Raw genomic sequence first — 26503 nt, forward strand, 5'->3', positions numbered from 1 at the left:
TTGAGAATCTGAAGGTAGAAGGCAGCTTGGGTAAAAGTGATCGTGATTCTAAGGAATGGTAGCAGGGAAAACAGCAAAATAAAGATAACTAACTTCGAGAAGGCAGATTTTAGCAAATCAAAGAACTAGCAGGTAAGATCCCATGGGAAAAAAGAGTTCAGGAGAATTAGCAGTTTTTTAAAGAGACATTATTAATGGCATACAAGAGCAAACTATACCAATGCATAGGACAGCTAGGAAGTATGGTAAAAGGGCGCCCTAGCTTAACCAAGAGATCTTCAGTGACCTGCAGCTCAAACAAGAATCATACAAAAAGTAGAAACTATGTTAAATTACAGAGGATGAGTATAAAAAACAATATAAACATGAAGGAATAATTAGAAAGGTCAAGCCACAAAACAAGATTAAACTTGCTAGGGATGTAAAACGTAACAAGAAAGCGTTTTACAAATACACGAGAAGGCAGATGACGACCTAGGTCAGAGTAGTCCCATTATTCAATGAGAAGGGAAAGGCAATAACAGAAAGAGCAACAATGGCTGAAGTGTTAAATGTTTCAGTTTTCACCAAAAAAGTTAGCAGTGACTGGATGAGTAACATAGTGAACATCATTTTAAATGGAGTAGAATCTAAGATTAAAATAAGAAAAGAACAAGTTAAGAATTACTTAGAAATATTGGGTATCTTCACGTCAGCAGGGCTGGATGAAATATATCCGAGAATACTTAAGAAACTGTCTGAAGAGATCGCTGAGCCATTAGAGATTGTCTTTGAGAACTTGTGGAGGATGCGAAAGATACTTGACGACTGTAAAAAGACAAATATGGTACCTATCTGTAAAAACAGGAATAAGAACAACCCAAAGAATTACAGACCAGTCAACTTAATTTCAAGTGCCTAGAAAGACAATGGACCAAACAATCAAACAATCAACTGGTAAGCACGTAAAAGAAAATAAGTAACAGTCAACATGGATTTATCAAGAACAAATTATGCCAAACTAATTTAATATCCTTTGACAGAGCAACAAGTCTTGTGGATAGAGGGAAGCAGTAGATGTGGTATATCTCGAGTTTAGTAAGGCTTTTGATACTTCTCATAAACAAACTAGAAAAATATAGCCTAAATAAACCTAGTATAAGGTTAGTGCACAACTCGCTGGACAACCATACTCAAAGAGTAGCTATCAATGGTTCACAATCAAGCTGGAAGGACATATCGAGTGGGGTCCTTCAGGGATCTGTCCTGGATCTGGTTCTATTCAATATCTTTATAAGTTATTTGGATAATGGTATAGAGAGCATACTTTAAGTTTGCAAATGATACCAAGACGGGAAGGGTGTACATAAGGTTTGGAGAATAGGATTAGAAATCAAAATTATATTGACAAGCTGGAGAAATGGTCTAATTATAGACTCATAGACTTAAAGGTCAGAAGGGACCATTATGATCGTCTAGTCTGACCTCCTGGACAACCCAGGACACAGAATCTCACCTACCCACTTCTGTATCAAACCCCTGACCCAGTGGTTCTCAAACTAGGGCTGCCACTTGTTCAGGGAAAGCCCCTGGCGGGCCGGGCCAGTTTGTTTATCTGCCATGTCTGCAGATTTGGCTGATCGTGGCTTACACTAGCTGCGGTTTGCCACTCCAGGCCAATGAAGACTGCAGGAAGGGTGGCCAGGACGTCCCTCGGCCCGCACTGCTTCTTGCGGTCCCCATTGGCCCGGAGCGGCGAACCGCAGCCAGTGCTAGCCGCAATTGGCCGAACCTGTGGACACGGCAGGTAAACAAACCGGCCCGGCCCGCCAGGGGCTTTCCCTGAACAAGCGGTGGCCCTAGTTTGAGAACCACTGCCCTAACCTATGTCTGAGCTACTGAAGTCCTCAAATTGTGGTTTAAAGACTTAAAGGTGCAGAGAATCCTCCAGCAAGTGACCCATGCCCCTGCTGCAGAGGAAGGCAAAAAAACCCCAGGGACTCTTCTCATCTGCCCTGGAGGAAAATTCCTTCTGGACCCCAAATATGACGATCAGCTAAACCCTCAGCATGTGGGCAAGACTCACCAGACAGACACTCAGGAAAGAATTCTCTGTAGTAACTCGGATCCCACCCCATCTAACATCCCATCACAGGCTATTGGGCATATTGACTGCTAATAGTCAAAGATCAATTAATTGCCAAAATTAGGCTATAGCATCATATCATTCCCTCCATAAACTTATCAAGTTTAGTCTTGAAGCCAGAGATATCTTTTGCCCCACTGCTCCCCTTGGAAGGCTGTTCCAGAACTTCACTCCTCTGATGGCTAGAAACCTTCATCTAATTTTAAGTCTAAACTTCCTGATGGCCAGTTTATATCCATTTGTTCTTTTGTCCACATTGGTACTGAGCTTAAATAATTCTTCTCCCTCCCTGGTATTTATTCCTCTGATATATTTATATAGAGCAATCATATCTCCCCTCAGCCTTCTTTTGGTTAGGCTAAACAAGCCAAGCTCTTTGAGTTTCCTTTCACAAGACATGCAATCAAATAGGATGAAATTCAATAAGGGACAAATGAAAAGTTCTATACTTAAGAAGGAATAATCAATTGCACAAATACAAAATGGGAAATGACTGCTTAGGCTGGAGTACAAAAGATCTGGGGTTTATAGTGGACAAGTCAACAATTTAACGCTTGCAAAAAAAAAAGAGCAAACATCAATCTGGAATGTATTAGCAGGAATGTTGTAGGCAAGACAGAAGTAATTCTTTTATTCTACTCTGCACTGATTAGGCCTCAACTGGTGTACTGTAATCAGTTCTGAGCACTACTTTGGGAAAGATGTGGACAAATTGAAGAGAGTCCAGAGAAGAACAACAAAAATGATTAAAAGTCTAGAAAACATGACTTACGAGGGAAGACTGAAAAAAATGGGTTTGTTTAGTCTGGAGAAGAGAAGACTGAGGGGGACATGATAACAGTCTTCAAGTACATAAAAGGTTGTTATAAAGATGAGGGTGATAAATTGTTCTTACCCACTGATGACAGGAAAAGAAGTCATAGGCTTAAATTGCAGTAAGGGAGATGTAGGTTAGACATTAAGAAAAACTTTTTACTGTAAGGTGTGGTTAAGCACTGGGAAGAACTACCTAGGCAGACTGTGGGATCTACGTCATTAGAGGTTTTAAAGTACACAAAAACACATGTCAGGGATGGTCCTGATAATATTTAGTCCTTCCTCAATGCAGGGGATTGGACTAGATGACCTACCGAGGTCTCTTCAGTCCTACAAAAACTAGTATTTAAAATGATTGTGACAAAAATCTGACATCTCAAAAGACTGGTTACTTCCTTTATAACAACTGTGGCTCTTCTAGATGTTTCGTTCATGTGAACCCCACTCAAAGTGCGCATGCATCCCATGTGCATGAGATGAGATTCTTTTGGATAGTAGTGTCCATTGGTCCCACCTGAACCCTGAATGTTCTTTCACTCCACACACCTGAGAGCATAAAGGACAAAGTAGACCCAAATGTCCCGTAGTTCTTTCGCCATTACAGAATTCCAAAGCTAAAGGATTCTGGAGTAGCAGGGAAGGAAGGCAGGTCATGGGATCCACATGAATAAAACATTTTAAAGAATCACAGAAACTGTAAATAACTTTCTTTCTACTCTGAGTATTTGTTTATGGAGTAGCAGTCATTTCCCCAAGAAAGCGGCTGGCAGAAGTCCTATCAGAGATACGGCTTCAGCATTGCTGTACCAAACTGGGCATCAGATCTAGCAGCCCAAACCAGAGAGCAATCGTATAAACACGTGCACTTATCTCCATGTAGCTACCCTTCAAATCTCTGAGCACAGGAACATTCTTCAAGCATGCAGAAGTGGTAACTTTGGCGCTGGCTGACAGTGCGCTAACATGAGGGTAGTAATTTAGTTACCTCACAGAAAATCTTTATGCAATTAGACACCCATTTTGAGAGACTCTGGCTTGAAATGGCCAGTCTTCTAGATCTGTTCCCAAAGCCTAAAAAAAGTCTGAGTGACTTGAAAAAGGGTTTTGTTCTGTGGAAGTAGTAAAACAGTACCCTCAACACACCAATTGTGTGAAGTCAAGCCTCCAGTACTTGAGTGAGGTTTAGGGAAAAAGAGGAATGGACTTATGAAGGTGAAAGTCTGAAACTGCTTTAGGTAAGAACTTGGGGTAAGGTCTGCAATAGAAGTCTCTGGTGTAAGTCATGGATCTATATGTCAGCCTTGTAGAAGACCTTCATGATTTAAACTAGAATGTCCTGCACTTCAGAGGAGCAACTTCTGTCCATAATGCTCAGCCAGCTAACATCCATGCTGTCTGATGTAGGGATGAAGGATCCATGTGAAAGACCTGCCCCTGATCCTGGGAAATAATGCCTTGGAAGTGTGATTGGAGGCTGCATTGACAGGCACATCAGCTCCAAGTACCAAAATTGTCAAACCTATGCTGTTGTTATCAGTATTAGTAAGGTTTTGTTCTGTCTCACTTTTTTGAAGACTGTGGGGAGTAGCAGAATCAGTGGAAAACCATACATCAGGTCCTTCTTCCAAGGATTCAGGAATGCATCCAAAAGGAAACCCAGACTCATCCCTCCAATGAAGCAATACAGTTGGTACTTCTTGTTCATGCTAGTAGCACAAAGGTCTGCAGTGAGAAGTCCCACTTGAGTAAGATTTGATGGAAGACAGAATCTTTGAGAGCCCATTTGTGATTGATAGAGCACTTCCTGCTGAGACAATCTGATGAGTTTTTCTGAATGTTTGGTAAGTGTAGAGCTATGGAGTAACTTGATTCTGTATATACCAATCTCACAGATGAACTGCCTCCTGACAGAGAGGAGATGCTCTTGCTCCACCTTGTTTGTTGACAAAGGATTGTTGTATTGTCTTGTCAGGACTTACATGGTAGCTCCCTGGAGATATTAAATGCAAGATAAGACTCTTATATAACAGGTAGAGTTGAGAGGTAATGACATCAATGTTGTCAAAATTATAGGAGACAGATCAGATGTTCTACTACAGGCATCTTCCAAACTTATAATTCATACTCCAGTTTACTGATACTTACCCTTGTTTGAAAGTATATGGTAGAAAACGGAATCCGAACAGATCCCAGCCAATGTCTCTCAATACGAGTGTGGATTCCACTTCCTCTTTCACAATCATCCTAGAAAAAAATTGCAAAATAGGTATTATAACAATACAGTGTACACAAATTTACAAGCAGACTTCATTCCCTTTAAGTGTCTTAAACTTTCTCAATGGCTTAATCAAGTTATTAAAATTTCTAATTAGTAATAGATTTTTTTATTACATTTGTTACAAATACTGGTTAAACTATTAAGATAATAATTTGTTTCTTGAAGCATCCAAATGTGCTCGACACTGAGCAAACACAAAAGAAGGAATGGCCATTGCTACAATGAGCTTATGTTCTAAGGCCCTAGACTTGTAATGAGCCCTGTGAAAGAGGACCCCTGTGTCAGTACAGAACTGTATTAACTTTAGGGGGTTGCCTAAGCAAAGCACATTAAGCCCCAGTCCTGTAATAAAAAAGATTCAATTGTATTAAAAAAAAGCTTTCTGGACTGAGCAGTTGAGAAGATATGTGAATAATAAAACAGAAGAATGGATAGAGGAGATAACAAGAGACGTTGCTTTGTAGAACTGCACATTCATGTTCCCTTAAAAGTAAAATCACAGATTTACACTTGTTTAGACAGACAAATAACTAGCCCTGTGTGTATCTATAGAAGACTTGTATCAGGATGAATCGGTACAAAGGAGATACAGATCTGGGTACACACACACAACTGTGTTTGCAAAGTGTGTGTGCCAGGGCAGGTTTAGTGTGGGTCCCTGGGTTCATCAGCACTCACAGAAATAATGAAACAAAGAGTGCCAAACTTGAGTGGTATTGTGACCCTGTGTGCCAAGTTGCAAAGTCACTGACTCAAATTTGACCCTCCCTGGTGACAGTTGGACCAAACCTGAGCGGCACTGTGACCTTGTGCACCAGGTCACAATACATGGAGATGGCAGCCTGGCCCAACTCTGCAGGACAAGAGCTGCCGTTGGTGTGAGAGTGCAGGGTGAATTCACATTCAAGCACCCCTCCCCTTCTTTCCCAGGGCTTCACCCTGCACTAGGATAGAATTAGGGTTGCAGTGCCAAGGCAGAGGGTGCTGCTGTGGGTGGCAAGTGCTCCCCTTAACTACAAGTCAAAATCATGTCCAAGAAGAGTTTAGTATAGTGCCCTATTGAATCAGGAGGCTACATCCACCCCGAGTGCATGCATAGTTTTTTAATTGAAGATCAAGCATGTTAATTTTGGCCTTGATTTCCAACTTCTATAGAAGAACACGTTTTTGCTTATACAAAACAAGATACAAGTACTGTATATTAAACAGAGACGTATAATTAGCTATCTTCATGCACCCAATTTGTGTGTGCTCATCCAGTGATGTGGACATTTAAATGTCCAAGCCTACTTCAGAGGTGAAAATCTAGCTGTGATGGCGTATGCAAACCCCACAATGGGCTGGAAGGAGTTAAAGGACAGTATTGGGCCCAAGTAGCCCTGTCTCTCCAACCCTGAAGAGCATGCTCCAGTTGAAGAAGGGATTGAAAAGGGAGGAACTCAGCTCAGAAGGGGAATGGCTAGGGAGGAGGACAGACCTACCCAGAAGGTTCCTGACAAGGGCACCAGAGAAGCCTCCCTGAGGAACGTGAAACTATATGTTGAGCCTGGTTGGCACTGATTGTATGGCTACCTTTAATTTTTCTTTCCATCTTATCTGGGGCTGAAAGCTGGGAGACAAAAGCAGTAGTATGAAATGACCCAGGAGGGTAACTCAGAGGGCGCTTTGGGAGGCCAGATATTGTTGACTCTCCTAGAGCCCTGGGTTGGAGCCTGGTGGAGTGAGTGGGCCCAGGCTACCCTACCACTGCCTCCACTACAGCAGGGACTCGAGCCACCTGTACTCTTCACCATGTCTCTAAGTAAAGAAGAACCTGGACTGAAAGACTTAGAAGGGAGGGCATTTGGTACGCTAACCACTAGGCAACCTAACCCATCAAGGACACTATTACATTAGTTCTTAATAAATCTGTACTGAGCTAACATATGGGTTCATGTTGTCATTCAATGATTTCCATATCAAACATGATCAATATACAAGTAAAAAGATGATATTGTTCCAAATGTCAGCTCTGCAAATTCAGCCTGGGATCTGAAAGTCAAGCTGGGATCCTTCCTTCTCATGCTTCATCCCCTGCAATTAAAGTTTTGCAGACCAAATTCTTCCCTCTGTGACATTTGTGCTTTTAATATTTTTTGCCTGAGATTTTTTAAAAGTGCTGAGCATTGGCATCATTCTATTCCCACTGAATTCAGCAGAAAAACTCTGACTGATTTAAGTAGAAGCAGAATTAGGCCACAGCTGAGAGCTTTTGAAAATTCCATCTTAATTACTACCATTATTTGTTATTATTTATCTAGTGCCTAAAAATGAAAGGCACAATGCAAAACAAATAGAAAGACATAGATCCTGCCCCAAAGAACTTGCAATCTAGACTCAGACAAAACACACACACACACACACAAAAATCAAACAAACAACAAAGCACCAGATGTGGGGAATCCACCCCCTTCCGTGGGTTTAGACAAGTATAACTTGGAATTGGAATTTAGCAAATACTTCAGATAATGAACAAGAAGAAATAAAATCCAGTTTACTCTCCATTATCTATGTTGGCTCTACAGGAGCTTTTTAATGCTACCAGGATTAAAAAGCAGTAAAATCCTCATTTTGTCACTGAAGTCAGCGCATATTATTGACTACACACACAAGTTCAAACCTTAGGCAGCAGAAAACAGATTGAGTACCTGGACCGTGCACAGCACTGCTTTATTCAGGTGGAGTGACAATACAATGGAACACGGATTTTACAATCTAGACTGGACATAACATAGCTAGGAATGACAACAATGAGAAAAGGAAAGAAGCATGGGAGGATGAAGGATGTAACAGTGAAAGTTCATGACATGAATATGAGAGTATAATACATTAAATATAATATATTACAGTAGAACCCCTATTTTATGAACTAACTGGGGATGGAGGAGATCATAAATTCAAAAAGTTCATACCACTGATCATCTCAAAATTACAATAGGTTCAATGTATAGGTTGCATCATGGTGCAGCATGTTGCTTTCTTCTCATCCTTCAAACCACTTCAAAGCAATTTCAAATGCACTGAAGGCATTGGAATGCGAATGGATGTCGACTTGTTCTTCATCAACATCGTTTTTGTCATGAGATTTTTTCCCTCTCATCAGGAAAAATGGTTCAAATAACAGGTTGTTCATAAGACTAGTGTTCTATTCTATGATAATTTATATATATAATCTTATTGGTTACTCTTGTGATTATTTTTGGAGAAACAGACATAATATTCAGTGATGTTCTTAATATCAAAAACACTGACTTAAATGTCATAATGGTCCTTCAGACGCCAAGCTCACCTCTAAGACATCATAGAGTACTTCATCAAAAATGTTAATGAACACTTCATCCTTCACTGATTGCAAACTTGTGGTGCTGTAGTCACCATTAGGAGCTCTATCAAAATAAAATATTAGTGATTTACAAAGAATACAGCAAACCTGTACTATATTAAACTTTACATTCATTTACACACTCAAACAAGAATGTTATTCAAGGACATACTGTGAAGTTCAAAACCAATAACTTGTTTTCATTTACTCATACCTAAATGGAAGTTCAAGTTCCTCATTCCAGTTGGGGTTTGGCCCCTCTGCTGTTGTTGTCCTGCAGACTGTTCGCTGAAAAGAAACTTCTACAAAAGGATGAACTAAAACCTTCAAAATACAATTAAAATGAAAATAAAAATAGACAATTTGGCACAACATTTGTAAATTGTCAATTTTTCAACGTATGTAATAAAATGAAAATAATATATGAAAGATGTGTTAGATTGTTGACTTCTGTGACAAACACAAAATTCTGCATTTCCTGGGCTTCTAACATTTTAGGGTGTTGATTTTTTTTTTTTTTGTAACTCTAACATTCTTGAAAAGAAATATATAGTCAAACTACTGACGTGTCCACAGTCTTAAATTTCACCTTCAGATTTTTGTGTAGAATTAAGCCTGAATTAAAAAGGATCTATCAGACAGGTTCAAATTTAGCAACAGGCAAAGGCTGCTAGTTACCTGCTAATTCAAACAGATTATGTGACCCAATCAGCTCACTGAAAGATGTCCATTTGTGTCTTACTGTCTGTAATCAAAGAACAAAACTTGTCGATACTATCATGGTTCTCTCTGTATCTGGCCCTTCTTACTATCTGTTTCAGTTAAATTAATCTTTGACTAGAAATAACAAAACCCTAATATTATCTTTTTTAAAATGCCAGAAAGAGGAATTTATCTAGTGTCCAAAAGTGTGATAGGAGCCACACACAACTTTTTAAAAAAATCAAAACATTATAGTGTTTCTAAAAAAGGGCAACAAATGTAAAATTAAAACAAAAACAGAAGCAAGAACAGTAGGTCTCCATCCTCTCCCTTGAGGATGTTAAATTTGGCTTCCAGTTGCCATCGAAAATTTAGTCTCAATTTCAACTTCACTGATAATATGATCTAACCAGTCAATGTTACTGCTTAGAAGAAAGGGAAACAACCCTGTATGACCAAATTACCATTCAATTTATGTCAATATTATACTGTACCTGGTTGAAAGTCCAATCAATGCTGTGGGTTGGGCTCTGAGGTGATGGAGATGCTGCAAACATCTCATTAAAGGACCTTGAAGATCTGGATGGCTGTTGAAGTTTGCTAGGAAGAAAAATATATAACTGTGACAGAGAACATGCAAGAGCAAGTTATTTACCTTATAGTAACTGGAGGCTCTTCAAGATGTGTGATCCCTATGGGGGATCCACGTGCCCAATCAGAGAATTCTTGAAAGCAGTGTCCATAGATCTGCGCATGGACCCTCACTCTCCTCATGCCTCCAACGGAGGAGCTAAAGAGTGGAGTAGACCAACCACCTCTCCAGTTCCTTCTGTATCAGGAATCCTGATACATGATCTGAAGCAGAAAAGGAGGGCAGGAGTGGAATACACACAGGGACCACACATCTCAAATTAAGTAACTTTCTCTTCTCCTTCAAGTGCTGGTCCCCTGTGTGTATTCCACTGTGGATGACTGATGACAAGCAGTACTCAAGTAGGAGGAGGGTGGGAGGATGCAGGCAGCAGAGCCAGTTGAAGGACTACCATGCCAAAGGCTGCATCAGTGGAGTTCTGTACTAGAGCATAATGTCTCACAAACGTGCAGAAGGAACTCCATGTAGCTGCTTTGCAAATGTCAAGTAGAGGTATTTCTTGAAATTATTCCATTGATGTCACTTGTTCTTTTGTAGAATGAGCTCTCAACCCCATAAAGGGGAGGAAGATTACACAGCTGAAAGAGTAAGATAGAGAACAAGATCCATTTACAGATTCTTTGAGAGCATACAGGTTGACCTTGAACTCTTTCTGCTACAGCGATAAACAATCTAGGAGGTTTTCTGATTGGCTTTTACCTTTGCAGAAAAAGGTCTAAGGTTCATTGCATAGCAAAGGAATGAAGTCTCCTCTCTTCTTCAGATGCATTTAGTTTAATAAAAAACACAGGTAGGTGGATTGACTGGTTCAGGTGACACTCCAAAGCTACTTCGGGAGTGAACTTAAGATGTAAACATAATGAAACCTTGCCTCTATGGAACATGGTGTAAAGTGGATCTACCTTCAGTGCTCCAAGCTCATTCACCCTCCTGACTCAGGTGAAGGCTACCAGAAATGCAAGAGCTGACTGAAAGACCTGCTGTTTTGAGGGAAAGATGACAGTCCAGAATATGGGCAATATCCACAGATCTGGGAATCTAAGTTGCTGTTTTGCCCAGACAGAGAAATGCTTCCACTTGGCTAAGTAGCATTTTGTAGCGGAATCTTTTCTACTATTAGTAAGGATGCTTTGCACAGCTTCAGCAGATGAACATTCTGGAGCTGATGCCCATCCAAAAAACACACCCTGAGATGAAGTGCTTGAAGATTAAGAGGCTTGATTCTGCCTTTCCTTCTGGGTCAGGAGACAGGAAAAGGACTGAAAAGCTGATCAGCAACTGAGATGATGTGTGTAAGAAACTCAAGAATCAAAACAGTCTGGGCCACTTTGGCGTGGGGCGGGGGAAATGAGAGTGACTCGTGGCTTGTCCTGATGAATCTTCCGTAAGACCCAAAGTAGCAGTGCTAAGGAAAGCATAGTTCAGATGGTTTGACCATGGAAGAAGGAGAGCGTCGTCCTGAAAGTGACATCCTAGGGCTCCTCTGGAGCAGTGATGTTGCATTTTTGTTCACTTGAGAGGTGAACATGTCACTTGCGGGGGTTCCTCATAGAGCAAAAATACTGTTTACCATGGAGTTGTGTAACTCCTCACTTGTGGTCAACAGCAAAGCACATTTGATTCCCTGGAAGGCAAACTGTCAACAGGGTGATTTGATTGCTGATGCACTAATTCCATGAAGTGACTGCTTCTGAACACAGGGAAACGGGTCTTGCTCCTCCCTGCTTGTTAATGTAAAAGACTGTTATCATATTGTCTGACATTATGAGGACATGATGACCTTGAATAAATTGGAGAAAACTTTGTAAGCCTCTCAGACTGGCTGCAATTCCAGAACACTGATATGCATCTTGGTCTCTCAGGATGTCCAAGAGCCCTGTGCTGTGCAGCTATCCTTATGAGCTCCCCAGCCTAAAAGGGAGGCATCTGTAATGATCATCCTGTCTGGTTAGGGGAAAAGGAAGGGAATGCCCATGCATACCTAGCAGGGGATTCTTCCACCATAGTACAGACGATGTTACTTTGATGGGAACAGTTACTATGGCGTTCATGGTGAAAACACTGTTTGATGCCATGCTTGCAGACAAAGATGGAGTCTGGTGAATGGTGTGACATAAGTACATGAAGCCATATATCTCAGGAGAGACAGACAAGTTCTGACTGGTGTCTGAGGGTTGTTCATGACCTGATCTATGAGGTCATTTACCACCTGGAACCTATCCATTGGCACATAGGTCCTTGTCATGACAGAATTTAAGGACTCTCCAGTGAAGTCTAAAGTCTGCACTGGAGTGAGAACAGACTTTTACGAGTTTATGCTGATCTCTAGGGAAGATAAATTGAAGCACTGACAAAGTAGACTCTTAGGATTCTCGCTGTGCTTTGCAACGAGAAGCCAATCTTTGAGATGAGGAAGATGATGAAGCCATGATGCCTGATGCTACTGGAAAGACCTTGGTAAAGACTCTGAGGGCAGAAGCAAGGCTGAATGGGAGTTCTCTGTATTGAAAATGGTTGGAGCCCACTATGAGTATGAGAAAACGTCTGTGATTGGGGTAAATGTCTTTCATACTGAGAGCTGTAAACCACAAGCCTTCCCCCTTTTTTTTTAATTGATAGTTCTCACTTTTTAATTAAATACACCAAAGTCAAATACTTTATTCTGTTTGGCAGCTACAGCAAAAAAAAAATGCACTAAAACATAAGGTCTCCCCTTCCTAAACAGGTCCCTCAACAGGCAAACAATTACAGCAAGCATTTATACATTTATTACAAACAATAATAAGCAACAGCTGCATTTTGTTTATATATAGGTGTGGTAATAGCCTCCTGTCCCAGATCTGGACTTTAGCGTCCAAAATCTGGGGGCTTACCTGAAACTCCCCCAAGCTCACTACCAGCTTGGATATTCTCGCTGCCACCAACTAGGACAGGCAAACAATTACAGCAAGCATTTATACATTTATTACAAACAATAATAAGCAACAGCTGCATTTTGTTTATATATAGGTCATCCTAATATCTTGTTTTTCTCACTTAAACTCCAGTCTACATTTCGTATTATCTACACATTAACTACACAAAGTCAAACAACTTCTCACACAGCTCTTTTCTACTCGCCTCACACAATTCTTGCTTCTACAAATCTCACGTTATTAAAATTACAGTAACTTAACTCTTGCTAACAAAAACTGTCATGCATTAATATCCCCTACAAATCCCTGTCAGTTCTTTCTCTACTTCCACACAGGGATGGGATTATAGATACCAATGTGACTATGCGAAATTTCAGTTTGTGAATAAAGCAGTTGAGATGGCGGAGATCAAGGTTAGGTCTCCAGCTACCCTTCTTTTTGGGTACTAGGAAGTATGTTTCATAAAAACTCTTTCTTTAGTACTGAGCAAGTACTGGCTCTGTTGCTTCTCACTATAAGAGGGATTCTACTTCTCGTTTTAGAATCTCCTCACAAGAATGGCCCTAAGGGTCTCCCTGGTTTTGGAGGGGGCAGGGAGGTAAATTAAATTGCATAGCCAGAATGGATATTTAGTACCCCCTTGTCTGTTGTTATTGCACTTCAGATGTGGAAAAAGAGGGCTAGGCAACCCCCAAAGAGTATCTGGGAATCGACAGGTGGTGGCATCATTGGTTTGCAGCACTCAACCTCCCATCAAACATATCATTTACCTGGGTGCTGGGATTGGATTGATTATATTGCCACCAGAGGGGAAACGAAACAGGACTTCTCAACCCTCTGCCTCTTACAGGGCAGCTCACAAAACCACTGATGGTAAAACTATTGAGCTGTTGGTCTATGGTTGTACAATTGCCTGTGAAATTTTCTCTTTAGGGCAAGTGTAAATATTCCCAAGGAGTGGAAGTTGGGCCTAGAATCCTTTAGAATGTATAAGGATTCATCTCTCTTTTGATTTAAAAAGATGAGTTTTGTCAAAGGGCAAGTCCGCCATGGTGTCCTGGACCTCCCTGGAAAACCCCTAAGTTCACAGCACATCACAACAGCAGTAGCCACAATAGCAGTAACCCGCTGATTGAAGAGCGGTCCCATCAACCAACTTGCTTTTCTCAAGGAGAGCCTGAACTGAGATCTGTCCTACTGTTCAAACTAGTCAATGAAGTTCGTGAATTCAGAATAGTTCAGGTACGCATACTTAGTCATCAGTGCTTGGTAACTGGCTATTGAGAACTGAGGGCTAGAAATGAAGAACTTCCTTCCCAATAAATTGTGTCCTTTACCCTCTTTGTCAACCAGAGTAGATCTAGGATGTTGCTATCTAGATCTCTTCATGGCAGATTGAGCAACCACAGTTAGGAGCATGAAGAGAAATAAGAAATACCACCTCTTTGGCTGGGACAAAATAGCATTTTCTGCCCTCTTGAGGGTAGGAGCACAAGTGGCTGGGGTATGCCAGACTTTTCTAACTTGTTTCAGAATGCCTTCATTAACATGAAGCACTATTCAGCTGGATCCAGAGAATTGGATGATGTCCAGTAATTTATGTGGAGGATCCTGAACTTCCTCAAGGGACATCGGTAGCTCACATGGAACCCTACATAACAGTTCCTGGAATTACTTGTAGATACTGGGGAAGGATGTGTATGTGGTGTTACTGGCGCAACTGCTTCATTCGGAGATGATGAGGACAGTCTCTCGGTACCAGTGAAACTGGTGGATCCAGCTCATAATCTTCTTAAGAACATAAGAATCGCCATATCAGGTTAGACTAGTGGTCCATCTAGCCTGGTATCCTGTCTTCCGACAATGGCCAATGCCAGATTCTTCAGAAGGAATGAACAAACAGGGCAATCTATCAAGTGATCCAGCCTCTGTTATCCAATCCCAGCTTCTGGCAGTCAGAGCTTTAGGGACACCCAGAATATGGGGTTGCATCCCTGAACATCTTAGCCAATAGCAATTGATGGATCTATCCTCCATGCACTTACCTAATTCTTCTTTTGAATGCAATTATAGTTTTGACCCTCACAACATCCCCTGGAAACAAGTTTCACAGGCTGAATGTGCGTTGTGTGAAGAAATACTTCCTTATGTTTGTTTTTAAACCTGCTGCCTATTAATTTCATTGGGCGAACCCTGGTTCATGTGTAAATTGAAGGGATAAATAATACTTCTCTATTCACTTTGTCCACACCATTCATGATTTAATAGACTGCTATCATATCTCCCCATAGTCGTCTCTTTTCCAAGCTGAAGAGTCCCAGTTTTTTTACTCTCTCCTCATACGGAAGCTGTTCCATACCTCTAATAATTTTTGTTGCCTCTTTTCTGTACTTTTTTCTAATTCTCTCTCTCCCTCTCTCACCCTCCACCCCTACACCAGAACTTCAAAATGTTGGCATACAATGGATTTATGTAGTGACATTATATTTTCTGTCTTGTTATCCATCCCTTTTCTAATGGTTCCTAACATTCTTTTAGCCTTTTTGACTGCTGGTACACACTGAGCAGATGTTTTCAGAGAAATAGCCATGACGACTCCAAGATCTTTTTCTTGAGTGGTAACAGCTAATTTAGACCCCATCATTTTTATGTGTTGCTGGGATTATGTGTTTTCCAATGTGCATTGCTATGCACTTATCAACACTGAATTCCATTTGCCATTTTGCTGCCCAGTCACTCAGTTCTGTGAGATCCCTTTGTAATTCTTTGCAGTCTCAGCTTTGGACTTAACTATCTTGAGTAATTTTGTATCATCTGCAAATTTTGCCACCTCACTGTTTCTTTTTCCAGATCATTTCTGAATGTGTTGAACAGCACTGGTCCCAGCATATGTCCTTGGGGGACCCCGCTATTTATCCCTCTTCACTGTGAAAACTGACCATTTATTCCTGACTTTCCTTCCTTTTCCATGGGGTCAGAAAAAAGCTCTGACTGTCCTCTCAGAGACGAGGGGTTGATTGACTCCCTACCAGATCTTGTCGACTCTGCAGGTTAGTATAGGTCCCATGGTCCCCAGTATGGCCAGTAAGAGAGGTCAAAAGATGGTTGTGGAAGTCCCCATGGCATATCATACCAACAGGTCCAACACAGGTGCTGAGGTGGACGTTGATTCCAGCCAGGTCCGGGTCCCCTGTCTGGGAAGTTATGCCTAAGAGAAGGAAACATCAGTTCATCAGGTGGTTCAGAGTCTCGTCACAAAGAAAATGTTGATTCCATGTTCGTCGGCAGTACTGATGGCTCCCCTGGAGGGAAGCCATGGCTGGACGATGGAAAGGGAGACTGACTCCTCCCATAAGATGCACCACCTGTGCTGGAGACTGGGGATTCAGGAGAGAAAAAATGACATAGGAGGAGTGTAAGCCTTTGCTCTCACTAGAGTGGCAAGGGATCCTGTCCATCTGAACTGACGGAGCCAGAGTAGTTACAGTTTGCGACACAACTGAGTGAGGAAGAGCTGTACTGTTGGTGGTTGACATGCTCAATGGTTGCCCTTTATTGGTGCCATCAGTTCCCATTAAGGCTTAGTTGGTACTGGAGGCACTGTTGCCACAAGACAGCAGTCTGGTACAAATGGAGCCCTGGACTTGTAGGCCTTCATGTCATGACCCTGAGACTTAGGACATTTTAAGTCCTCAAGGGCTGTGCAGGAAAACTCGATGTAGGCAGAGCTGTATTTAACTTTTTTGAAGCTTGGATGTTTACGGGAATGGTCTCTGCGCTCCCAACAAGACCCCGATATGGGATCTTTGAGAGCAGATTCCCCTTCTCCTAAGTCTGACCTCATGGCAGAAGGCACACTCCTTGCTGAGCACAGCGTGGTCTCGTGGCCTGGGTCTTACTAACGTCTCATAGCTTTCTCCATTGAATGCTTGGTAAAGCAAAGTTCCCACCCCTCATCAGTATGGAATGAATGGTAGATACTGCACTTTGCCATGAAGTGAGCTTCCCCAAGGCAGGGCCATCAGCATTGATGATCATCGTTGACTGAGAAGGAGTGTCGGCAAGAAGCACAGATTTTGAAGTCCAGTCCCCGTAATGAGGGAAAGAGGGGAGCCAGTGAATACCCTGGAATCCGTAATCTAACTATTGAACTATAAAATTTAGCTAAAAACTATAGGATAAAATCCTAAAACTATTTACAAAAAACATCTACATATGTATTTACAGATTGACGAATAAAGGAAGACAAAGCTCCAGACACTGGAGGTTCTGACCCAGGCCACCTGGTCATAAGAAGGAAATGGAGAGACAGTTGGTCCACTCGGCCCTTTATCTCTTTGGCTGGGGGCACGAACACAGTGAATGCACATGCATGGACCCTGCTTTCAAGAATTCTCTGACTTCGGGCACATGGAGCACATGCGTACACAGTGGACTACAGATAGGGACCAGGACTCAAATAACTACTGAATATTAATCCTCACTTCATTAAATATGTAGTTAGCTGTACAGAATTTGTTTTTACTCTAAAAATATTTTTGACATTTTCATGTTATACCTCTACACCATGACTATATTTATTCAGTGAAAAGAAAACTGTAAGGGTAGTGAGATAAGCTCCACAGTGAAAGAGAACTTCCTGCCTGGAGGCATTCTTTCCTGAGGCATTCATGTGTCCCACAGAATGACAAGGCCCAGGTTTCTCACTTTTCTGCAGAGTTTATATGGTCTGCAGGCTGCTCAGTTTAAGTAGATCTATCCCACTGGAACTTCTAAATTGTACAGATTCCTTAGCTTCTACCCAAGTCCTTTGTGGGAAAATAAACAAAAGTGAATATATAGACAGCAATTTACTGTGTGGAATGAACAATGCAGATATTGTATAACTATATTTACCACAAAAAGTTATATAGAAACACTGTACAAGTAAATGCAGTAATAATACAAAAATTGAACAATAAATATAAATAACGATTCAAGATCAGCAGAATATAATATCACAGTTCTTTTTTAAAAAGCTATTTTTTTTTTGGAATATTGAGGGCAAAATGTATGGTGTCACTTTAATGCACATTCAACACTGATTAAGTGGATAATTAGCTTAAAGATAATCCTCTCTGTTCCTTCTTATAAAAAATCTTCTCATACTTTTACGATATCATAATCTGAAAGTTATACTTTACACTTATTCCTCAAAGTGAATTTATTTACGAAAAGGCCAATAAAAAAGACAGTTACTCACCTTTGTAACTGTTGTTCTTCGAGATGTGTTGCTCATATCCATTCCAATTAGGTGTGAGCGCTGCGTGCATTATCGTTGGAAGATTTTTACCCTAGTAAGACTCGGTGGGTCGGCTGAGGCGCCCCCTGGAGTGGCGCCCTTATGGCGCTGGATATATGCCCCTGCCGACCCAGCACCCACTCAGTTCCTTCTTGCCAGGTACTCCAACAGAGGGGAAGGAAGGCAGGTTTGGAATGGATATGAGCAACACATCTCGAAGAACAACAGTTACAAAGGTAAGTAACCGTTTTTGCTTCAAGAGCTTGCTCATATTGATTCCAATTAGGTGACTCCCAAGCCTTACCTAGGTGGTGGGGTCGGAGTGAGATGTCGCGGAGTGAAGGACAGTTGAACCAAATGCAGCATCACCCCTGGACTGCTGCTCTATTGTATAGTGTGAAGCGAAGGTATGTACTCCTGACCAAAGTTGCTGCCCTACAGATCTCCTGTATGGGCACATGAACCAGGAAGGCGGAGGACGAGGCTTGAGCCCTAGTAGAGTGGGCACTAAGATGTGTAGTTGGGACCTCAGCCAAGTCATAGCATGCATGGATGCATGATGTAATCCAGGAAGAGATACACTGTGTGGAGACAGGGAGGCTCTTCATCCGGTCTGCCACAGCTACGAACAGGTGGGTTGTCCTCCTAAAAGATTTTGCTTGTTCGATGTAAAAGGTGAGGGCCCTGCGAACGTCTAGGGAATTAAGCTGTTGTTCTCATCAAGAAAAGTGCGGCTTCGGATAGAAGACCGAAAGGAAGATGTCTTGGTTGACAAGGAAGGCAGACACCACCTTAGGAAGGAAGGCGGGGTGTGGTCACAGCTGTACCTTGTCCTTCTTAAACACCATATACGGTGAGTCCGACGTGAGGGCTCGAAGCTCCGACACACGTATAGCCGAAGTGATGGTGACGAGGACAGCTGTTTTCCAGGAAAAGCAGCAAAGAGTCCTCCGTCATACATCCGACGAAGTGGGTATTCACCCATGAAAGCTCATGCTCCAAAACGTCTGTTAGTCTATAAGGTGCCACAGGACTCTCTGCTGCTTTTACAGATCCAGACTAACACGGCTACCCCTCTGATACTGTTTTCCAGGAAAGCAAGTGGCCATCAGCTCAAATGGGGCACCCATGAGTCTGGACAGGAGCAGGTTGAGGTCCCACATAGGGGTCGGATGCCGAATTTGTGTGTACAGACATTCCAATCCCTTGAGGAATCTGCTGACCATGGGATTGGAGAAAACCGAGCGACCGTTTTTGCCCGGGTGGAAGGCTGAAATTGCTGCTAGGTGTACTCTGATGGATGAAACTGCTAGGCTTTGCTGTTTCAAGGACAAGAGATAATCTAGGATGGTAGGTACTGGTACCTCCAGGGGGCAGTATTGCTCAGGTCACACCAGCAGGAGAAACATTTCCACTTGGCCAGATACGTAGACCTAGTAGAGAGCTTTCTGCTACCCAAGAGTACGTGCTACACCAAGCAGGAGCAACGTAGCTCAGGTTGAGTTAGCCATGCAACATGCATGGTGTGAGATGGAGGGATTGCAGGTCAGGATGACACAGTTGGCCGTGCTCCTGAGTGATCAGGTCCGGCCACAATGGGAGTGGAACTGCTGTGGTCACCAACAGATCGAGGAGAGTGGTGTACCAATGTTGCCTGGGCCATGTCGGGGTGATCAAGATTAAGTGGGCCTTGTCTGTGCGTAACTTGAAGGATCTTGTGGACCAATGGGAATGGAGGAAAGGCGTAGAACAGGTGGTCTTTCCACGGCATCAGGAAGGCATCTGATAGGGAGCCCGGGGAGCGCCCCTGGAGAGAGCAGGACAACTGGCACTTCTGATTCTCGCGAGAGGCAAAAAGGTCTATGTGGGGAAACCCCCACTTCTGGAAAACTGAATGGATAACGTCCGGGCAAATTGACTACTCAGAAAGGACCTGCTGAGGTGATCTGCCAAGGTGTTGTGGACTCCCTGGAGAAACAACGCCACCAGGTCGATCGAGTGGGCTATGCAGAATTCCCACAGCCAAATGGCTTCCTGACAGAGGGGGGGAAAATCACGCTCCCCCTTGCTTGTTGATGTAAAACATAGCAGTTGTGTTGTCTGTGAAGACTGCGACACAACGGCCCTGAAGGTGTTCATGGAACACCTGACATGCTAGGCGTACTGCTCTCAGTTCCCGTATGTTGATGTGCAGGGTAATCTCTTGTGTGGACCAAAGGCCGTGTGTCAAAGGTCCACAAGGTGAGTGCCCCAGCCCAGAGATGATGCATCCGTGGTTAGGACTATGGAGGGCTGTAGGGCATGGAATGACATCCCCCCGCATACCGAGTTGGGGTTCAGCCATCAAACCAGGGAGGTTAAGACTTCCATCGATACTGTGAGCACTGTCTAAATTGTCCTGGCCTGGACAGTACATTGACAGCCAGGCCTGAAGTGGACGGATGCATAGTCTGGCATGTCTGGTCACGAAGGTGCAAGACGCCATGTGTCCCAGTAGACCGAGGCACGTGCGTGCTGTCGAGGTCGGGAAGCTTTGGAGGCCGTGGATAATGCTCACCATGGACTGGAAGCAGGCATGTGAATCCAGGACTGCTCCGATGAAGTCTATTCTTTGGGTCGGCTGCAAAGTGGATTTTTCGACATTGAGCAGCAGGCCCAGCTGCTTGAACAAGCTCATGGTGAACTGAACATGAGACTGCACCTGGAGCTTGGAGCGACCCTGAATGAGCCAGTCGTTGAGGTATGGAAACACTTGGATCCGATGTTGACGGAGCAAGGCAGCTACGACAGACATACATTTTGTAAAGACCCTTGGTGCCGTGGATAGGCCAAAGGGGAGGACGGTAAATTGGAAGTGTCGTTGGTTGACCACAAAGCGAAGGAAGTGCCTCTGCGATGGGTAAATCGCTATGTGGAAGTACACGTCTTTCATGTCGAGGGCGGCGTACCGGTCTCCAGGATACAGAGAAGGGATAATGGTCACCAGGGAAACCATGTGGAACTTCAACTTTACCATGCATGTGTTGAGTCCGCGCAGGTCCAGAATGGGCCACAGCCCCACCTTTGCCTTGGGGTTAGGAAGTAATGGGAGTAAAAACCCCTGTCCCTCAGTTCCTTTGGAACCTCCTCTATAGCCCTGATACTTAGGAGCATTTGCACCTCCTGTAGGAATAGTTGCTTGTGAGAGGGGTCCCTGAAGACAAATTGAAGGTGGTATCCACTTTCTACCATGTGAAGGACCCAGAGGTCTGACGTTACGCGGGACCATGCAGGGAGGAAATAGGAGAGGCGGTTGGTAAAAGCTGAGGAAGGATCCTGCAAGGAGACTGGTGCTCCGCCCTCGGGAGCACCTTCAAAAGTTTTGTTTGGGCCTTGCTGATTGATTAATTAATAATTGGAGATATACCTATCTCCTAGAACTGGAAGGGACCTTGAAAGGTCATTGAGTCCAGCCCCCTGCCTTCACTAGCAGGACCAACTACTGATTTTTGCCCCAGATCCCTAAGCGACCCCCTCAAGGATTGAACTCACAACCCTGGGTTTAGCAGGCCAATGCTCAAACCACTGAGCTATCTCTCTCCCCCTCTTCCTGATTTGGCGGGGCCCTGGTTCTGGCCCATCTGAGGACCAGACTGCCTCCTCCTACCCTCCAGTCGCGTCTTCTAGAGAAGTCCTGTCTTGGCCGGAGGTTAGGGTAGGTGCGCTGCGGTTGGAGTCAGAAGGGCCTACGTTGCATCACCATATGCATGCCCAATGAGTATACGATGGCCCGGTTATCCTTCAGACTCTGGAGTCAGTTTTATCTGAAAATAGCCCCTGGCCATCAAAGGGCAGGTCCTGAATAGTTTGCTGCAGCTCCAGTGGAAGACCAGACACCTGCAGCCACGAGATGTGGCGCATAGCTACGCCCGAGGCTAGAGTCATAGCCGCCAAGTCTGCCACATCTATTGAAGCCTGCAAGAATGTCCTGGCTACTTTCTTGCCTTCCTCTAGCAAGGCCCCGAACTTCTCCCTGGACTCCTGAGGAACCAGCTCTTTGAACTTCCCCATCGAGTTCCAGGTATTATAATTATAATGGCTCAAGAGGGCCTTCTGGTTAGCCACTCTAAGTTGTAGGCCGCCAGTCAAATAGATCTTGCGCCCGAAAAAATCCAAGCATCTAGCATTCTTGGATTTAGGAGCAGGAGCTTGTTGACCATGTCTTTCCCTCTCATTAAAGGACTGTACAACAAGGGAGCATGGTTGGGGGTGAATGTACAAGTACTCATACTCTTTGGAGGGGACCAAGTTCTTCCTCTCCACCCCCTTGGCAGGGGGAGGAATGGACACCGGAGACTGACAGATTGTATTGGCATTAGCCTGGACGGTCCGAATAAACGGCAAGGCTATACATGGGGGGGCATCGGCTGATAAAATGTTCACCACCGGATCCTCGACCTCCACCACCTCCTCCACCTGGAGGTTCATGTTTTGTGCCACCCTTCAAAGCCAGTCTTGGTTGCACAGAGGTCTACAGGGGGTGGGCCAGAGGAGGACGTGCTCGCTACTGCCTCGTCAGGGGAGAACAAGGAGGATACGCCTGGGACTAATGGATCCTGGGGCAAGTCTTGCTTGGCGGGGGGTCTTGCTGCCCTAGGTCCTCCATGCTAGGGGCATGGCCTGAGCTGAGGGTAGGGCCGTCGCCTCCGAGTCCCCGGGTGGGGTGACTGACAGTGGCCTCCGGGACCCAAGGTTATGAGTGGGCAGAATGAAAAGCTCCCAATGGGACACCTTGGGCCTGATGGTATGCCCAAGAGGTCCAAAAGGATCATTGTGGGGGTCCCTGAGCAGGATCCTGCCCCTTGTCATGCCATTGGCTAGCTCCATCCGCATCTTGGTCATGGACACGGTAGCCACTCTCCACTTGGGGCGACCTTGAGTTGGGGCGGGAAGGCCAAGGTGGAGCCGATCACTCATGCTGGGTTGCACTGTCATATGTTGTTGGCTCGCGCCGTGGAGATGGAGATCGGCACCGTGGTCTCGAGCGGTACCGCGACCTGGACCAGGACCGACGGTTGTATCGGTGCAGGGAGATAGATCTGGACCTCGATAAAGATCTATGAGTGGCGCAGCGCCAGGAACAACTCCAAGGAGACCAGCACTGGGATCGGTGCTGAGAGCTGGACCAGTACCAACCGTACCGGGAAAGAGATCTTTTTGAGGTGGAGTGGCGCCGTGAGTACACGTGGTGCCGAGATGGTTATCGGTGCTGGGACTGTGGGCGGTGCCATGGAGGAGATCAGCGCCTGGATCAGGACTGTGACCTGGACTGGGACCGAGATCGATGCTGACCCTTCTCGCTCTGTTATGGAGGGCGCATCATGGAGGGCTTCCCTATCGATGGGACAGCTTGCACCGGTGGTACCGAAGTTCGTGACGGTCCTGGCTTGGTGAGCGCAATCAAGTCGCGAGCAGTGGAGAAAGTCTCCAGGGTGGAAGGCAGACCGAGCTCAGCCACAGTGCGCACCAGGGAGCTTACGTGCACCAGACTCAATTTGCAGTGCTGGAATCGACGGTGCTGGAGTTGTAGCCTTCACAGGTTGGTCCGACACGGGACGCTGCTCCAAGGGGGGCACAGGCGGTGCCGGCAACTGTACAAGAGCAGCACATTGTTTGTGCTGCTTCTTGGCTCCCAGAGACAGCAAGCGGTGCCAACGAGCAAAGAGCTAGGGAAGTGGAGATCAGCTATGCCACACTCCACAGTTCCAACGACCGTCACAGGCGGTAAGAAGGAACTGAGGGGGTGCTGGGTCGGCAGGGGCATATATCCGGCACCATAAGGGCACCACTCCAGGGAACGCCTCAGCCGACCCACCAAATCTTGCTAGGGTAAAATCTTCCAACGATCGTGCACGCAGTGGGGCGCGCACCTAATTGGATTTGATATGAACAAGCACTCGAAGAAGAACATGTAAGTTATGGTAAGTAGGCAGAGTAGCAGAAGGGCTCAATTCCGCATGTTCAATAACTGACTATAACTAATTAGCGCTGGGTGCAGTTCAAAACTGTAGTCTTACTTGGAAATTGCTCTTGTTTATGAGAGAGAGTTTTTCAAGTTTTGAAGCATAATCTAAGGCTGGCTGTTCAGTCAGGCTTTTGAGCGAGCATTATTTTGCCCTTATTTTACGTTCAGATTAGTTGGATTGGACGTTTTAAGCCTACAATTATTACGAAGGAAAAGACTATTTATAAGTTAGTTTTGCACTGTGTTATGTTTTCACTACTTAAGTGTAGAGTGGAAAGGTATGTTTGTTATAAAAGCCCCATAAAATAGGAAAAATAATACAATGCATTCTTACAATATCTGAGGTGTATTTAAGCAAGTGTATCTGAAGGTAGGATTGAGCTTCAAAATTAGTACAGTGGAACTACATTAGGTTAATTCCACTGGTTAATATTTTGCCAATTAAAATGCTTAAAATGAATACATGAAGGTAGAAGAGCAAGAGCTAATACGAAAGATATACAGTAAAACCTCGATTCTACAAAGATCGATCTCACAAACAACCAGTTATACAATCCATTCTTCCCCAAGAGTGAGAGTCAGGGGAAACCACATAACAAAAGTGATGTTAATGAACAAGTTGACATCCCTTCATATTCTGATGTCTTCAATGTACTGGAAATTGCTTTGCAGTAGTTTGAAGGACAAGAAAAAAGAGACGCAGTGCACCATATGATAATTTATGCACCTTACCTACCGTGATTTTGAGATGATAAATTTTATTAAGTTTTTGTTTTATGAACTTCTTAATCCCCAATTAGTTTGTAACACAGCGGTTCCACTGCGCATAAAATAACTATTGGTTTGTAGAAAAGACTATTTGGAATCTCTTTTATTACATCTAATCTATCTAACCTTATTTAATATAAGTACAAGGGATATAATTAAAAGACATGATATTCATAAGTGTTTTAGGGATAGCATGTCTGATATTACCTGTATGTTTATATTCTCAAAAATCTCAAATTATCTTCCAATTATTTTTTCTCAGACAGCCTAATATGCACAATAAACCAGTGATCTTAGCAGGCACTACTAGATGAAAACATAATTCTAAGGAACTTGCAAAACAGCAATACTTGTACTATTAAACAACATAATCAAAGAATTTGTAAATTTATCTCTTTGTGTTATTATCATGAGGATAAAAACCAATCATTTCATTTAATACACATAAAGCCAAATTTTGAGAACTGGCCACTTAAGTGTGTTAAAAAAATTTCCTTACACATGCATCTATACTCCAAAACCAGAGATTTAAACACACAGCTTTTGCATGCAAATTTCACAAAAGCAATTTATAAAGCCAATTTTGAAAATATAGCCTCCAGCATGAAAAAGATTTTTAAAAAGGCAATAAAGAGCTACTAGAAAGAGAAAGAACATTTTCAGCTAGAAGCCTTTTAAAGAGTTCATACCTTAAAACAGGTTTTCTCACTGGAATGTCATAAGCTCTAATAATGTTCACTAAAAGATTTATGTCTCCATCTGATAGCTTCTGTGCTGTAACTTTCTTCCTCTCCTTTCTTCTTGGCTTTAGTGGTCGCTTTGGCTCTGCCAGTTTAAAAAGACTGAGTCCTAAATTACTAGAAATCATAAAAGAGGGTTTTAGTCTTTTCTACACAGGATCCAGAATTCTAATTTTCCCTTGACACATATGCAAAACTATGCACTTAAAAGAAAGAGAAATATATACTCTTGGTGTCTTTTATTGTGAAATACATTAATTGTTTATTAGCACAGAAATGGCATTTTGTATTTTATAAATTTTAAATGAAATGTACAGAAGAATTATATCATAACTGAGAATATGAAATAAAATTAATTTTAACATTTCAATATGGATCTAACATACTATAATTATATAAACATGATGCTTGTTAGATGACATCATCCAATGTATGTAATACACCAAAAAAGTCTATGCCTAGAACTACCTAGGACAAACAGCAAGCTACAAAGGGGAAACAGAAATTAATGTACCATGACATACCCTGGGTCATCAGAACTTATAATACAAGGCAAAGCAGAATAAAAAGAAAAACAGGAAAAGAATAAAAACAAATGTGTGCAAAATCATACATGAATGATCCTAACTGTACAAACATATTTTAATTATAGAAAGCAATCCAGAACCAATTTTAAAAAGCAACGGTTAGGCAAGGTCAACTTCTCATTATGTGCAACTACAAAAGTGCATTATTCTTGTAAAAACAGTATAAAAAGGTGAATTACTGTTTTAAAATAGTAAAATTCACTAAACATATTTTAATAGATTTCCCATGTTCCAGAGAATTGTGCATATTTTAAATCTAATAATAATATAATCT

The 26503-nt window shown here is 43.0% G+C and overlaps 1 protein-coding gene across 2 annotated transcripts in view; it reads right to left on the minus strand.

Annotated features, from left to right (window-relative positions):
• Positions 1–26503, minus strand: part of CC2D2A (coiled-coil and C2 domain containing 2A) — a 143414-nt gene that overhangs the window by 23997 nt on the left and 92914 nt on the right. For both annotated transcript variants that reach the window (XM_075066578.1, XM_032773944.2), the window contains exons 19-23: positions 25592–25759; positions 9777–9882; positions 8795–8904; positions 8548–8644; positions 5087–5185 (exon numbers count right to left, since the gene is read on the minus strand). In XM_075066578.1, coding sequence (XP_074922679.1) covers positions 5087–5185; positions 8548–8644; positions 8795–8904; positions 9777–9882; positions 25592–25759 — 580 coding nt within the window. The remainder of the gene's footprint in view (positions 1–5086; positions 5186–8547; positions 8645–8794; positions 8905–9776; positions 9883–25591; positions 25760–26503) is intronic.

This window comes from Chelonoidis abingdonii, chromosome 5 (genome assembly GCF_003597395.2).
Source record: "Chelonoidis abingdonii isolate Lonesome George chromosome 5, CheloAbing_2.0, whole genome shotgun sequence".
In the NCBI taxonomy this organism is placed as follows: Eukaryota; Metazoa; Chordata; order Testudines; family Testudinidae; genus Chelonoidis; species Chelonoidis abingdonii.